Source organism: Protopterus annectens, chromosome 7.part0, assembly GCF_019279795.1.
Source record: "Protopterus annectens isolate FY-2018-M chromosome 7.part0, PAN1.0, whole genome shotgun sequence".
NCBI lineage: Eukaryota > Metazoa > Chordata > Ceratodontiformes > Protopteridae > Protopterus > Protopterus annectens.
The window spans coordinates 1,040,326,469-1,040,341,834 of NC_056739.1; the positions used below are offsets into that span (position 1 = coordinate 1,040,326,469).

Here is a 15,366-nt window from a genome sequence, read left to right on the forward strand (position 1 = left end):
TTCCTGTCAAACTAAAGAACACTGTCCCTGATCTAAACTAAATTATTACTTTTAAAAATGTAAAAATAAAAATATTAAAAATAAAACCTTTTAAAATATTGTTAAACAAAACCTCCAAGCTCTTGCACTTTCTTTCTTCCTTACTTTCAAAGGAATACCAATTGTTTCTGGAGACATCCCTGTTGATGATATATCACAGTTTTTATCGTATAATTTCTTAGCTTAGCTATTTGTTCTTCCTCTAACCTTGTCATAGTTTAGTCTTCTGTACAGATTTCTATTTGTGTCTTTCCTTGGTTCCCCCATTCCTCTGCTTTTATATGGATTTCCGTAGACTTTCTGAAATATCTCTTAATACTTCCATAGGATCTGCGGTTAGTTTTTGTGTCATAGATTCCCTAAATTTGGAAACAAGCCTTTCTACCTTCTGTTGCCTCTCACAGTGTACCAAGAGTTTTTCTGCTCTGGAAGTGTTAACAAAAATATTTGATTAACAGCAACCCTTTTAAACTCTTGCATGTTGTCCACATACTCTAATTTCCATTTTACACTCAGCAAGTGCTCTTCTTCTGCTGCTTCTTTCCCTTTCCTTTGAAGTGTTTTAACTTTTGACAACTCTTCTAAATAATTGATATTACTACTTTTCTCTGTCTTCATAATTTGTACCATGTCTGTAAATTCCATTTATATTTTATCCCACTCCTCAGCTATCCCTTGTAAAGAAATGCCTGTTTTCCCAATAACTTTCAAATCATGTCCAGTACCTGTTCCTTACATTTGTCTCTTTTTATCATATAAGTAGAAGAGTGTCACTGTCTCATTTTTACTTCATTGTCCTGCATCTTTATCTTAGTCTTCATTGGTGTATGATCTTAACTGGTTATTGGATGTGTCTGAAAGCTTTCAATTAAGTCCTTTTGAGCCCATGAAATGTAATTTCCATCCAGTCTAGGCCAGTTATTGTACCTTAGGAAAATATATAAATTCTGTGAGTTCCTGCTTGCAAAGTCTCATCTTTCATTTCAAAGTATGTTCAAATATTTTCTTCAAAAATCTATCCTCGTTTGTTATGTTTTTCCTTTTTAGGCCCCCCTGCTACATCGTTACTTTTGCAGATCTGGTTCCAGTCCTCATCCATAAACAATATTCTCTGCGGAAAGATAATTATTTCTAACAAAATTCTTTTAAGCTCCATAATAGTAGTTTTAGGCAGAATATAAACATGTGCCAGTATAATCCTCCTTCCCTGCTAATAATTACTTATTATCCCAAAGTTACCATTATTGTCACCGTTTTCTTTTTCTTACACTAATTAAACTCCTCTTGCAATCATTATTACTCCTTTTGCTTTGTCCCCAGTACTCTGCTGAATATCAATTCTGAAGTCCATCCTTTGCCAAATTCATATGTTCATTGTTATCCATATGTGTGTCCCATTGGACTGCTGTTTGCACCATACCCTTCTTAATATAAATTAGTACTCTGTGCTTTTTGTCTGTACTTAAAATGTCATTGATATTCCATTGTAAAATTGATAAGACAGTCATCCTGATGAAAAGCCATTAATTTATCATATTCTGCATAATTCTTTTGAATATATGTTTTCAGTCTGCAAATGACATGCACATATTTATGCTTGGCAGGCCAACATGTTATGCAGTTGTTGCTTATCTTTGTTTGAACTCATGCCACATTTTCCTAGACTTTGTGCTTCAATAAAATGTCAAGACACTGAATACATTTTGGACTTCCAAGATGGCTGCACAGTGATCAACAGCTTAACTTCAGCTCTGTCAGTTTGAAAACAGAAATTGAGAAAAAGAAGTGCCATTTAAACTGTTTTTTGGGGTAAAATTCAGTTACTGTGTAGTTATTATACTGCCTGGATGCCAGGAAAGAAGACATTTGGAAAACCTGAAAGTAGGGGTATCTCATCCAAGGACAAGGAGGTCATAATATCCCTATAGTTTTCCATTATAAGACCCATTATTGAGTACAGCACCCCTTTTGGCATTTACCTAGCATAGCACATGCAGTAGTTGGAGAGACATCAAAGGTTCCTCACCAGGAGAATCCAGGGCTTCAAACATCTATCCTACACTGACAGGCTAAAAGTCCTGTCCCTCTACTCATTTTCATACAGACTCCTTAGAGGTGACCTCTGTCTGGCATACAGGGTGATCTCGGACTCTGCCTTAATTGGACTGCTGCATATCCGCAAGTCAAGCTCCACTCGAGTAACCCACACAGATGGCCTCAACCTGGTCTGTGACATCAACAGGACTTTTGGCGGGACAGATTTGTGTTCCAGAAACTCCCCCATCTGTCGAATAGTCTCCGTCTCCACATCAAGCAGAGTACCTCATTATCCCTTTTTAAGCGCAACCTGGATAACTGGATGGGAAAAAGAAAATACACTCCTGGGATTCTACCTGTGTCCCTGCTGGACTGGGGCATTGGTTGCTGACTTGATTAAATATGGGCTAAATTCTTGGCTAGGCTTATAAGGGCCTCAGGGCCAGTAGCCTAGTAACTTCCTATGATCCTGTGATTACAACAGAGCAGAGGCAGGCTTACAGTTCTTGATGAGTCCTTTTTGGGTCTCCATTGCACAATACAACTGTGAACAACTAACAACTGCATCTGGCAACTATAACTGGCTGTTAAGTGACAACAACTTTAACAACTGTCTTCAGAGGCTTTTTTATAGACTAGCTTAACTGTCATAACTGTTACATCTCTAATTTTCATTTCATATTTTGAAAGTCAACCAACAGCTGTTTACTAAGTTCCTTCCTGTCTTTCAGCCTCTGACAGTAACACATAGCAACTGTCAACATTACGATGACATCATCTGCAGATCAGCTGATTCTGAGACAGTCTGCATTTAGAATCTTCTTCACAAATATGCGCAGTTTGAAATGTAAAGGAACACTCTTCAAGTCTTTAAAACATTCTATACAAACAGATTATAAATCAACATGTAAGGACTTATTTACAATATCATATATAGTCATGCTGGCATATAACACACAGATTAATCTAAAATTAAGTACAAAACCTTCAGCCAGACATGCTAACACAAATGACAGTGTCTAATTTCTTGTTACGAAGTATGTTTACCTCATCAACAGTACATTTTTTTCAGCTGTACCTTTATCTATTAATCTGCTCTCTAAAATCAAAATTGTTAGACTGGAATTACTCCAAATAATCAAATGTTCATAATCTTGAATATGTTTAATACCAGCAGAAGTGATTAAAACTCATTTGATTGCTTCTGCCAGTGTTAAGTCAATGCTAAGTTGTGCACAGTTGAGATTCCCTACTGTAGAGTGATCTTGGAGTTGGTATATATAATTAACAGGGGGTGTGGGTGCAGGTGGGCTTTCCCTTCTGCAAAAAAACATAATGTTTTTTTTTCAGTATTTTTATTGTTGGTCTTTCACGATTAATCATTAGCTATTTGAGATTTGTGTACTTTGATGTTTTCTACTACTGAATTATGCTAAAACATTTTCTGCACTGCAGAGGACATCAGGGGTCTTTGAAATTAGTTACTTGTACATCCATTTGCTTGTTAACCCCAATTACTCAACCTAACTATCATAACAGGAGGTAAAATAATTGTTGGTTATGACTTTCCTTTGCACAAAACACTTATTATTGCTGATTTCATCAATAAGTAGTTTGCCTCTGCTTCTGAATTTTGTAGATGATATAACTAACCAAAATATTGGGTTGCACATATTAATATAATTTGGTCTTCTTTTCACATGAGCCTTGATACTAGTAAATTCAGTAAAGTTTATTACCTGAGGTTTCTTATATTAACACAAGTACCTTTTATCAACTAAACTGATGATAGTGTCATTAATGATTTTTAAACCTGGCCTACAATAACACCACATGTTCTTAATAGAAAAGCTTTGATCCTTATGTTTCAAATAGCAGTTCTCTTCTTCATTGTGCTTCCTGATTATAGGTTCATACGGTAGTAGTTGTATACTAAGATAACAACCTCTAGGGGCCCTTATAAGCCTAGCTGTGCAGCCCAAATATGGCCCACAGATTTGATTTTTGTAGGGGTTGATTTACTGACTGCCTGTGTCCATCAGAGACATAGGTGCCAGACCTGGGGTGAATTTCCAATTAGCCATTTTCTGGACCAAATTGTGCTTAAAATGGGATAGAGAGGAACTCTACTTCACATGAATGGGCAGCCTCTTCCAGAGAATGAGAATTCTCTGAGAAACATATCTGTCTCTCCAACATGTCCTATGTATGTTGCAAGCATTAAACAGTAGAAGATAACATTGCAGTATTAAACAATCACTGAATCCTGAGATAGAACATTTTATATACAAAAATGATACTTGGATATTATTGAGTCAAAAAACAGACTTGTAGTTATCCTTGGGATGCTTTTGTAGAGCCATTTTGAAACCTTTTAGAGTGGATATTGCCTTAATTACAGCAGGTAAATGGATCCATGAGGCAGGGCTTAGTTGTGAAAAATCTTTTTGTCCAATTTATTTATTTTTTTTTGGGGGGGGGGTTGATTTTGCTTCCCTTCTTCATACAGGCTGCTGCCCCCAGTGCCCTATATCCATCATTGGGTCTACCAGTCTGCCCAGTTCACCCTAGACTACATTCATAAGTTTTTGAGGGCTAAAGTAGAACTTAAGGATGTCTTGGTGGGGATTACTGTCCATCATCTTCCAGTGGTTCCCTTTAAGGACTACGCTGATTTCCCTGCCATCCCTGGCTGCGTGGTCACATTATGAGGTATACAGGCAATGGGAATGTGCGACATCTTGCCTAGCAAAGTTCCCACTCTGAACACCTTAGACTACACCCTCTCTGTCCAGTCCCCCACCACTGCCAGTAATGTCATGAGGACACCCATGGAACTGCCCCTTCTTCCCAGTATGAATGTGCCTCGATCCCATCCTGCCATTCGGTCAGTTACTCAACTCCTCCCAATCATATCCAAGTGACTGGGTTGTCGTCAGTTATCTTTTTGCACCACTGGAGTGGCTATGCTTTTTTTCCTATTTTATTTTTTTGAAGAGTGGGATGACACGTATAATATTATGCTGACTTTTGTTAGAGACTAGCATTGCTCCCTTAATAGCAGATTATCTCTTAGAGGGTGGAGAGACTAGTCAAGTTTTAAAATGCGAAGAGAAGGCAACTGAACAGATAAGAACCTCTGCCAATTACAGATAGCCAGTGAAAATCCCAGATAAGATTATAATGATGTGTTTGAGAATCTGCCAGGAGGATGAATCTAAAACTGTTGTTTTCTATGATCTTAATCCTTTGTGTGTTGTGGGAAAAGTGTAAAAATAGCAAGAGTGGACCATATTTGAGTTTGAGTAGAAGTACATTTTTGGTGATAGCCCGTGCTGCTGGTGATAGATGTAAGATCTTATAAGAATGATTAAGTTGAGAGAGAACTTTATTTGTAATATTGTTGGTGTGGATTTTGAAAGTACAAAATTGATCAAGATACTGACTTAAGTGTTTGCATTCTGTGACATTTGGGATAGTATTACCTGTAGTATCTTGAACTAGGATAGTGGGTAATATGGCTGCTTTTTGAGAGGGTTGCAAATAGTATTACACTGGTTTTAGTGGAAATGAGCAGAAATTTGTTAAATAATGTCCACTGGTATAGATTAGAGAAGCTTGTTTGTAGTTGTGCTTGTAGGTCGCTTGGGGATGTAGTGACTTCCACAAGTAAAGTATCTGCATTTAGCATGAGATTTAGACATTTTAGCACTCCAGTTATATCATTAATAAACAGAGAGAAAAGAATGGGGCCCCAAAATTTAGATCCTTGAGATACTGCAGCATTAAATAAATCTAATTAGTAATTGGCATAAATTTGAAAGGCTTTGTTAGAATCATAGCTTTTAAACCTTATTTTGATATTTTTTATGGTTGACAGTGTCAATTGCTGGAGTCCTATCAACAAAGACTCCTGCTGTTATATTTCCCTCATTCATATTGCAATAAATACTCTTGTTTGCATAATACAGAGTACTAGATTATCTGAAGGCATTGTGAAAATCATGTTGTTGGTCTCTCAGTAGTTTGCAGCTTTTAATCTGTTTGAGTTAACTGTTTATATAGTAGATTTTCAATTATAGTTGCAATTGGGCAGAGATTTGAGGTGGGACAGAAGTCTTTGGGGGAGGGGACCTTGGGAAATAGAAGGATAACAGCGTTTCTGACAGAAGGAGGAATGCTTTCTATTGTAAGTGAGTGATTAAATATATGAGTAAGTGGCTTGGCAAGGATATTGGGTGCTTTTCTGAGGAAGGTAGTATTTTGTTTCATTAGTGGTAATTTCAGGTAAGTAAAATGTGGATGTCGGCTTGGCTAAGTGGTAGTACTGAGATATGGAATCCATTTCTAATGGAATTAGATTAGTGGAAGAGAATTTACCAGTAATGGCTTGAACTGAGAACTTAAGTAAAAATTTGTATCCTTCTGCAGAGTTTGACATGTTGTTGGTTAAGGAGAATGGTGTTATGGGGAGAAGATGATTGGGTCTGTAAGATGTTTTATTTCTTTACTGAGAAGCTTGGGCTTACTAGAGGTAACTGACTGTTTTTGTCTCAAGTATTGTGCCTTAGCTAAGTTGTTTGCTATTGTAGTGACCTTTCTGAGAGAGTGGTAAATTTGGTAGATTAAGACGTTGGTTTCGATTTTATTTCCAGTTTTTCCAAGCAGTATTCTCAGCTAGAGCGTCTTCTGTGTGGAGACATGCATGAATGGGCGTACCTTCGTTGAAGGTTGTGCGTCAGAGCTGGCAACTCGGCACATAAAAATCTACTGCCAATCATTAGCGGACCGGAGTTCCGCTGTGATGACCCCTAACCGGGAAAAGCCGAAAGACACAACAACAACAACAACATCCTTTTTTCACCTTTGTTAAGACATCTGAATTTAACCATGGTTAGAGCTGACTTTGGATGCTTCTTTGGATAGTAGGGGATGTTGAATTTTGGATATTAGTAACTGTACAGGTGAAATAGTCAAGGGCTCTAGCCGGGTCCAAAACACTGTAGGGGGGGTGTTCAGTTTAATGATGCCAGTGTGTTGGGAGTATGAAATGTATGGTCTGGGAACAATTTGCTTATAAGCAGTTGGTAGGCAATTTTATAGTTTTGAGTGGACATGCAGGTATGATAGAGTAATGGTCACTTATATTGTTAGAGAGAACCTGAATTGATGTACATCTTTCTTTCAGTTTAGTTATAATATGTTCATGTGTAGTGTGAATATTTAGTATAAGGTTTAGTCTGGTGGGTTCCTTGACCAGTTTTAAGTCAGTTTATGGGAAAATTGGATGAAGTTGTTTGGATTCACAGCCAGTGACATTTAATATTGAGATCACATAAGATGGTATTTTTTTTTTAGAATCCCACTTGGGAAGATTTTGAATGTTTTTTTTTTTTTTGATAGTGGCTAATGCGTCAGGAGACAGAATGCATACTGCTAAAGTGATGTGATGTGTTTGTTGCCAAGTGTAAGATGAACAAGACATTCAGTCTGGAGTCTTGTCATTTGTTGCATTACTGTCAGCAGAAGTTAGGATTTCAAGAGAAGAATTTTATTTAACTAGAAGGCTAATTCCTTCCCCAATCTTATCATTGAATAATTAGTTTGAATTCAATTTAGAAACATCTTTTTTAAATTATCATGTATGATATAGGCCATCTTACATTTATATAAATGACAGTTAAATATAGCAACACATTCTCAGTTGCAGACATTATACATTCTAAACCATGTGATACAACTGTAGCTGAAAACATTATACATCATTTTAACATATCCAGTCATTGTTAGTCAGCCATTACATAGCTCATTCAACTCCTGCCTTCTTTTAAACCTCGTTCCTTCTCTGCATGTATTGATCCCACAGTTCCCATTTTTTCCCTATGCAATTTACTCCTATCCTTTTCTAAAGATCCCAGTTCCAGTTGTTTTACCTCTGTTACTATCTTCATTACTTCTAGTAAAGTTGGTTTAGACTTTGATTTCCACTTTCTAGTAATTGCTTTTTGGCAGCCATCATAATTAAACTCAGCAAGGCCTTACTATGTCTAGACAATTCCGAGTTTGCTTCATAACTCAAACAAATCCTTTCTTTAGTCACTCCAACTTGCTCACCCAGAATCTCCAACTGTGCAGTCTGCACAGAATTTTTAAAGTCTACCAACTCATTACACTCCCAGAAAATATGTTCCCATTTACCTCTTTCTACCCCATCACTCATCCAACATTTGCTGTCTACCTGAGGAAAAATTATTTGAAGTCCACTTAGGGTATAATAATACCTATGTAAGCACTTCCAGGCAAAGATCCAAAATCTTCTAGATTTTGTTGCATGTTTGGGAGATATACATACCTATATCCCCCATTGTTTCTTTGTAAATTGCTTATCTAACCTCTTTTCCCAGTCCTGAGTCTTGTAGTTATCATGCAGTATTTTATATGCTCTACTAATTATTCCTTTTTTGATGGCAACTTCTGTTCTCAATTCTACTAAAAACTCTACCAGTGCTGGTCTTTTGTTTAGGACCCCCCTATTTATTTCTGTTTGCCTGTACTCTGATATCAGTCCTTGATATGGAAGGCAATCATTAACTTTTAGTCCAAATGAGTTATTGCCGTCTTCCCATTCTGTTACCTTTCCCTCTCTAGTTATTTGCTCCTAGTACCTTAGTCCCTCTTTCCTATTGTCTGTATTCCTATCAGCAGAATTTCCTTACTCCATTCCGGTGTTGGCTTAGGTCTTAGAAGACCTTCTGCTACTGTATGAATATAATATTCTATATGATTATTGTCATTCTCCTTAAAGGTCTTGTAGATGAATATTTGTGTGCATATACCTTTAAGAAGCTATCCAAGGCCTTGCACTAGACTATAAATATTGAGCACATGTGAGCCTAACTGCCATTTTGTAAATAGAGATGTGAACGTGTATGCATGTAAGCTCTGTTTGTTAACTAGTTAGTTCATATTTAAAGATGCTGCTTTCCATCCTGATGTGTTTGTATATATTAAAGCATCTGATAGAAACCCAAGCCTTCTTATTATTTGTAATAGAGTTGAACGAGTGACAGATCTGCATCCAAATTTCCAGTCTCTCCCTGTTACTTGAGCTTCCCTCTGTTTCATTATCATCTCTTTCCACTTTGAATTATTTTGTGCTGTGTATAGGAGCCTTAACTGTTTTGCTGTGAAATACCCAATCCACCCTGTTCTGTTGGAAGAATAAAACAGATCTAAGCACTATGTTTTCGAAGTTGTGCTTTTCTTCAAATTTGTTGAAGAAAGGAGAAAAGTGAATGCTTGATTTTTTTTGTGCAGCAGCCAAGTATTTACATTATCTTTGAGTAATGGAGCTCTTACAAATAATTATATCATGTAGCAAGCAGATAATAAAGGTCTCTGATTTCAAACAAATTCCCATTTGTGATCTTCTGATTGCAATTTTTTGCATTTTGATTGGAATATTTATTATTTTGGGATGGCCAAACCATTTTGTTTGAAGAAGAAATATATTTGAAGAGATGTGATTTCATTGTGTTAATAAAAGCTTCTTTTACCTTACTTAGTAGCTGGAGACACCATTTGTATGACAAAAAACAGTTACGAAGTTAAAACTGCACTAAGTAATAGTAGGATCAGTACCTTTGGTTCTTTTCCTGTGTTACTTTTAGTTGTTTGAACACTTTAAATAGGTGCATGACATTTTAAGTAAATAATATAAATTCACAAAAAGTCATTGTAATAGTAGGTCTTGTCCTCATTTTTGAGGGTAAACCTCAACTTGTCACTCCCCTTCCTTGGAAATAGTGTGATCTTGGAGCATACTTATATTTATGTCAGGCTGTTGGGAACAAAGTCTCCCAGAGTATTGGGTGGGAAGTTCTCAAAAAAGGAGGTACCTATTTTGCAATACGTAGTAAATTATATTTGGCAAATAAGGAACGTATAATTTCTGAAGTGGTATACAGGGGCAGTTTGACTGAAAGAATGCTGATGAGCTTGCCAGGATGTTTATAATAATCTCACCATACCTCATAGTATCAGGTTTACAGATGCTTTATTTGAGGCTGAAATGTGTTACAAAGCCACTGGCACACTCTTCAACTGTGTGAAGGGAGATAAACTTTGTTGCCATTTTAAGTTGTAAATTTAAGGAGTGTGATGGGCAGCCCTTGTATATTTTATGTTAAGGTATGGTTTGTAGTAGAAAAAAAAATCAGTCCTTTTTTCTCATAGCAGTATATGCCATTCTAATAATAGTTTGTCTTCAATTGACTATACCTAGCAGAAAGCCAGTTACATGTATTAACACTGCTTTGTTTTTTTAATGTTTAGGAACATTTTAAACTCACCAATTTGAATGGAATAAACTGTGCAGTGGATGGGACCATCCCAGCAAGCTCTGGTCTGTCAAGTTCCAGTGCCTTGGTGTGTTGTGCAGGACTGGCTAGTCTTACAGCCTTTAAGAAGACGCTTTCAAAGGTAAAAGCATGCTAATGTCTTGATTCTGCCTAATGCATGCATAAAATCAGTAATCACAAGAAATTAAAACAATGCTTCTTGTAAGCAGGAGATGTTTATTGAACACACAAACTGTGGCACTTCTGGCTTGACATCTTGTTTTTGGGATATAACTTGAAAATATTAAAATCCTAATTTCACAACTCATCTAGCCCAGAGTCGTCTGAATCTGTAATTCTTCCTCATTGGCCAACTTAAGTTGTAGGAATCCTTTTTTACATTTTATTTTTTTTTGAGCAAAATAAATGTACCTTTGAGAGTTTTCATTTAGAATGTTTTCCATAAAGAATCTTTGTAGCACAACTTCTTGGGATTGGTTTGGAAAAATTCTGATGTTTGCTTCCTTCTAAGCTGTCAGCACATTAATGCCTTCTTTTAATGGTTGAAGGGATTATATTTTTGTTGCGTATGTTCTTTGACATATTTGGATAAGTCTGTAGATTTACTTTGTCAATCCTGTGTACATAATCATTCCACAGCCATAATTCTAGCCTTACCTGACAATTTGGACTGGTCTTGTTAGATTCTAAGACTCCAGTACCAGCACTGTTCACAGACAGAGGGGGAGGAATTTCATAATACGTGATTAAAGCTCAGTGTAGGACTGTCTCTATTCATGGTCTGTGCAGTTGACTGAAAATAGATGATAATTATTTGAAATGCATAGTGGATTCTGTAAAGTCCTGTATATGCCTGGAATCCGTGACTAAGCAAAATGTTAGCACCATAGAGATTGAACTGAGAAATAATAGGAAACATAATAGTCAATGTACTCACCAAAGGTACTGAGAATAACATGTAGTTTTGCAGTAAACAATTATGCAACAAACTGGCCTCCACTGACAGCAATGTATAACAGCTTGAATGTATGCAGTACTAACAATGACTATGTCTGACACATGGAAGCATGTGCAAAACATATATGTGTGAATTGACAGCAGTCTTGTGCAATGTGCATACATGCCATTTATATAGTGATACAGAATGTGATACGGTTGGAATGAAACTGTACTGCATTGACGTTCTGAATATAGACCTGCCTTATATCCACTTGTACTTTTGTCTGCAATTATTGCTGTTCTGATCATCTACTTGATGTTATTGTAAGAATCAAGGGCTACATCAGCTTCCAAGATGGCTTTACACTGATCAGCAGCTTAATTTCAGCTCTTCCAGTGTGAAAAAAGTAAATGAGAGATAAAGGCCAGTAACTCTGCCAGATTTAGTAAATTCAGTTACTGGCTGGTAAGTACTCTGCCTGGATATCAGCAAAGAAGAAACTTGAAAAGTCTGTCAGAAAATCAACTAGAAAAGGTGAAGAGAAAACACTAACTGAGAAGAATCTTGCAGATGTTCAGCAAAAAGCAGTTCAGGTTCTAGCTTTGGTGCAAGACATGGCTTCCAGTAATCTAGAGGAAAAATAAATCAGATGTGCTCCTAGCTGGTTAAAATAAACAAAACATCAAAGGAGTATAACAACTCAGATAACAAAAGGCTGGAAGAAGCTTTAAACAGATATTCAGATGAACAGATAAAACTGCAAAAATCAGACGGTGAAATGAAGAAAAGGCTGGTTGAATATGAGACTGCTCAAGAAGAGATGTTTCAAGAAATTACAGTAGAGTTAGAAGACAGAGCACGGAAGGAAAACCTGAGATTTTATGCTGTTCCATAGAAACTGGAAGGAACAGACTGTATTAATTTTCTGAAAGCACAAATAAGCAACTGGACTGGTATTCCACAGGATTTGTTAATTGAGAGGGCATATTGTGTGTATGCTCAAAACCTGGGCATGAGAAAGCAGGCAAGACTTGCATTAGTAAAGATGCAGTCATAGCAACAGAAAGAGTTGATTCTAACAAAACTGTGGCAGAACGGCAAAGTATTAAAAATTGGAAACAAAGTGTTTGAGGAAAATTATTATTCACTGCACTGTACATCAGCTAGAAGAGAAGCAAATTTATCTCGGCAGTCAGGTAATGTTAGGAGACAGGTGTTTGATTCAAACTGTTGCATCCATCTGTCTTTAGAATATTTTTAATGGAGGATCAAAGTCATTTTTTGATGCAGAACAGGTTAAGAAGGAAATACAAAAGTCTGTCCAACAAAAAGTGAGCCAACAAAGCGAAGGAAACTGATTCCCATTCTTCTAATAATAATAAAGCTCATATGGAGACTTTGCCAGTGAAACATTTTCCAGTGTTCCAAAGGAAAATGCTTGAGAGACAGAAAAAAGCACAGGAGTTAACTAGAAGACTCTGGAGTTCCTTGGACTTGAACCAGATTTTTGCTCTTAACATTATTTAATGGCGTAAACTGTATACTATATAGTAAAGCAGTTTATTTATTATTATGTATAACAAAGATACTAAAGTAAAAAGGTACCCCTTTTTTCTTTCTTCTTTTTTAATTTTAAGTAATGTAGGCATTGTAATATAAAACGTGAAGAAATGTTAATAATAGGCTGTAATCATGGGTTGTTGAGATGGTGGCTGGGGTCAATTGAGTGGACCAAAATAATAATAAAAAAAAAACTTGGCATTTGTAATGTTCCCATGTTGCATACCTGAATATTGGGAAATGATTTGTGGGACAGCCTGTAACCACCACCTGTATGTCAGTAAGAAGTGTGTGCAAGAAGTCTGTTGTAAGTTAGGATAATCATAACGGCATACTATGGAACTGCAAAACCTGAAGTACAGCACTCAGAAGTTGAATTATTCACTATGTAACCTCACATCCACCATCATGCACACATGCATAGCATGTTTTGCACCATACTACCAAGTATCCACAAGACCCAGAATTTAATGAAAAACCTCACACCTCATTAAGGAACAGACGTATATGTCATACCTTAACATCTAGAAAAAGGTTCATGAAGAGAGCTGATATGGAGGGTATGAGAAGTAAAAGAGTTCATTGTCCTAATCCAATTTCAATGGCAAAGGTTTCGTAACCCTCAGGCTCAGGGTTTATAGGCCGAGGGCAGTAGAAACTGCTCCTTTTTTAGGAGAAGGACAAAGGCCATGCCTTTAATCGCATTCCTTGTCACTAGACTGGGATGTGTTTTTTGTCCTGTTATTTGTATTAATACCTGCTGTCTAACAGAGAACTCTTGGAATCCCATGTATTTCTGCTTTTGTGGTGTAGAGTGAAGAGTGAAGTGTTCATCTTAGTAATTAACATCCTCTAAGAATTACTCTGAGTCGATTTTTGAATCTTTGCAGATGATAACTAGTATAGCTGATGCCTTGCAGGAGCAGAATCCCCGTGACCACCGTGTGGGGTGATGATTTTCTGGCAACCCTGCCTTGGTATTCCCTGTGGTGCTTTCCAGTCAGAGCCAGGCCAGTGGGAGCACCTCCTTGGTCAGAATCCTATAGGGAAACCATATTTTTTAAAGATGCCCTTCTTGACTGCTGTTCATTTGCTGCCTTTTTAGGTGCAAAGCTCTGTTCTGCCACTTGCTGCTGGCTGTTGAAAAAGTTCAGGGTTTCATGGTTGCTTAAATGAGTGTAGATGCAGTTTGGTACCTTGGCTCAAACCCTACTGTATCCTTTGGGCAAGAATACAGATTCACTCTGTATGAAACCATAGCACACCTGAGGTCATGCGTGTTGCTGAAAATTATGAAAACTCTGTGGTGGTAGAGCCAAAATTCTTTCTGGACTATCTGCTAGTATTCGTCCCTTTTCTCTCAGTCTTTGATAGGTGGACCGGCCCAAATGAACCTTGAGTACACAGTCTGTTTCTCAGACTTGCCTTGTCATTGTTGAAGGATGTTTGCTAGTTGGTGGTGGGATGTTCACCTGGGCTCCCTTTTCTTTCTCTGTTGATGACCCACTTCCTGCAGAAAGGGACTGTTGTTGACCAGTTGGTGCTAAGGGTAGGGCTTTTGTCCCATTTGGCCACATAGTCTAGTTTCTAACATGGCTGCTTCTTGTTGAATTCAGCACCTGGCCTATAATGTAGATGTTATGTGATCCTATCTCGCCTACATTCTGACTGATGGGTTCGGAGCCGATCCCTCGGCTCCGACTCGGCACGCTTATGCCAAAGAGCGAAGTCTCTTATTGGCTGAGCTTACTATATCCCAGGATGCACCACTACCAGTCCCCCAGATCTCGTTTGCCGCTAACTAGCAAAGACGTGGTCTCGAGCTGGCTGAGCTAAGTAGTGTTTTTTCACTAACTTTTTCTGTCAGGAATTTGCTATTTCTATAACAAAAAGCTGTTTTAACAGCTACTCTGTACTTTTGTGTGTGATTGGGCATTTTTGTGTGGAAATTTTGTGTGTGTTTGGTGTTTGTTCTGACTACAGGCCCCCTTGATCTGTAGGGCCTTCCCTGTCAGTCAATCCCTTTTCAAACCCTTAGGGGTTCTAGGATTCCCTTGAGTTATATTCCCTGTTGTTATCGGGCTGTCATTCTTAACCGGCAACCGTAAGCTAATCTTTATAGTGTCAGTCAATTTAAAAAGAGTTTTGTCTGTGAGAGAGTTACTGAGTTGTGGTTATAATGTCTCAGGCTCCTAGGCCTTCGGGCTTTAAGAAGTGCACTAAGTGTAGTTTTAAAATGTCTATCACGGATGACCACTCTCTCTGTGTATATTGTTTGGGCGCCAAACATTTGCAGGAGTCCTGCAGTGTGTGTCACGCTTTTTCCTCGAGGGTCCTCCAAGAGAGAAAAAATAAACTTATTTTGAAAGGTCTTATAAAACCCTCTTTTGAAGAAGCTTTAGCGTCCTCTCCTTCTCCTGCTAAAAAGAA

At 37.5% G+C, this 15,366-nt stretch overlaps 1 protein-coding gene across 1 annotated transcript in view; it reads left to right on the forward strand.

Moving 5' to 3' along the window:
- GALK2 (galactokinase 2) overlaps positions 1-15,366 on the forward strand; it is a 612,555-nt gene that overhangs the window by 130,417 nt on the left and 466,772 nt on the right. Inside the window, exon 5 of the mRNA XM_044076364.1 lies at positions 10,411-10,557. Within this exon, the coding sequence (XP_043932299.1) occupies positions 10,411-10,557 (147 nt within the window). The remainder of the gene's footprint in view (positions 1-10,410; positions 10,558-15,366) is intronic.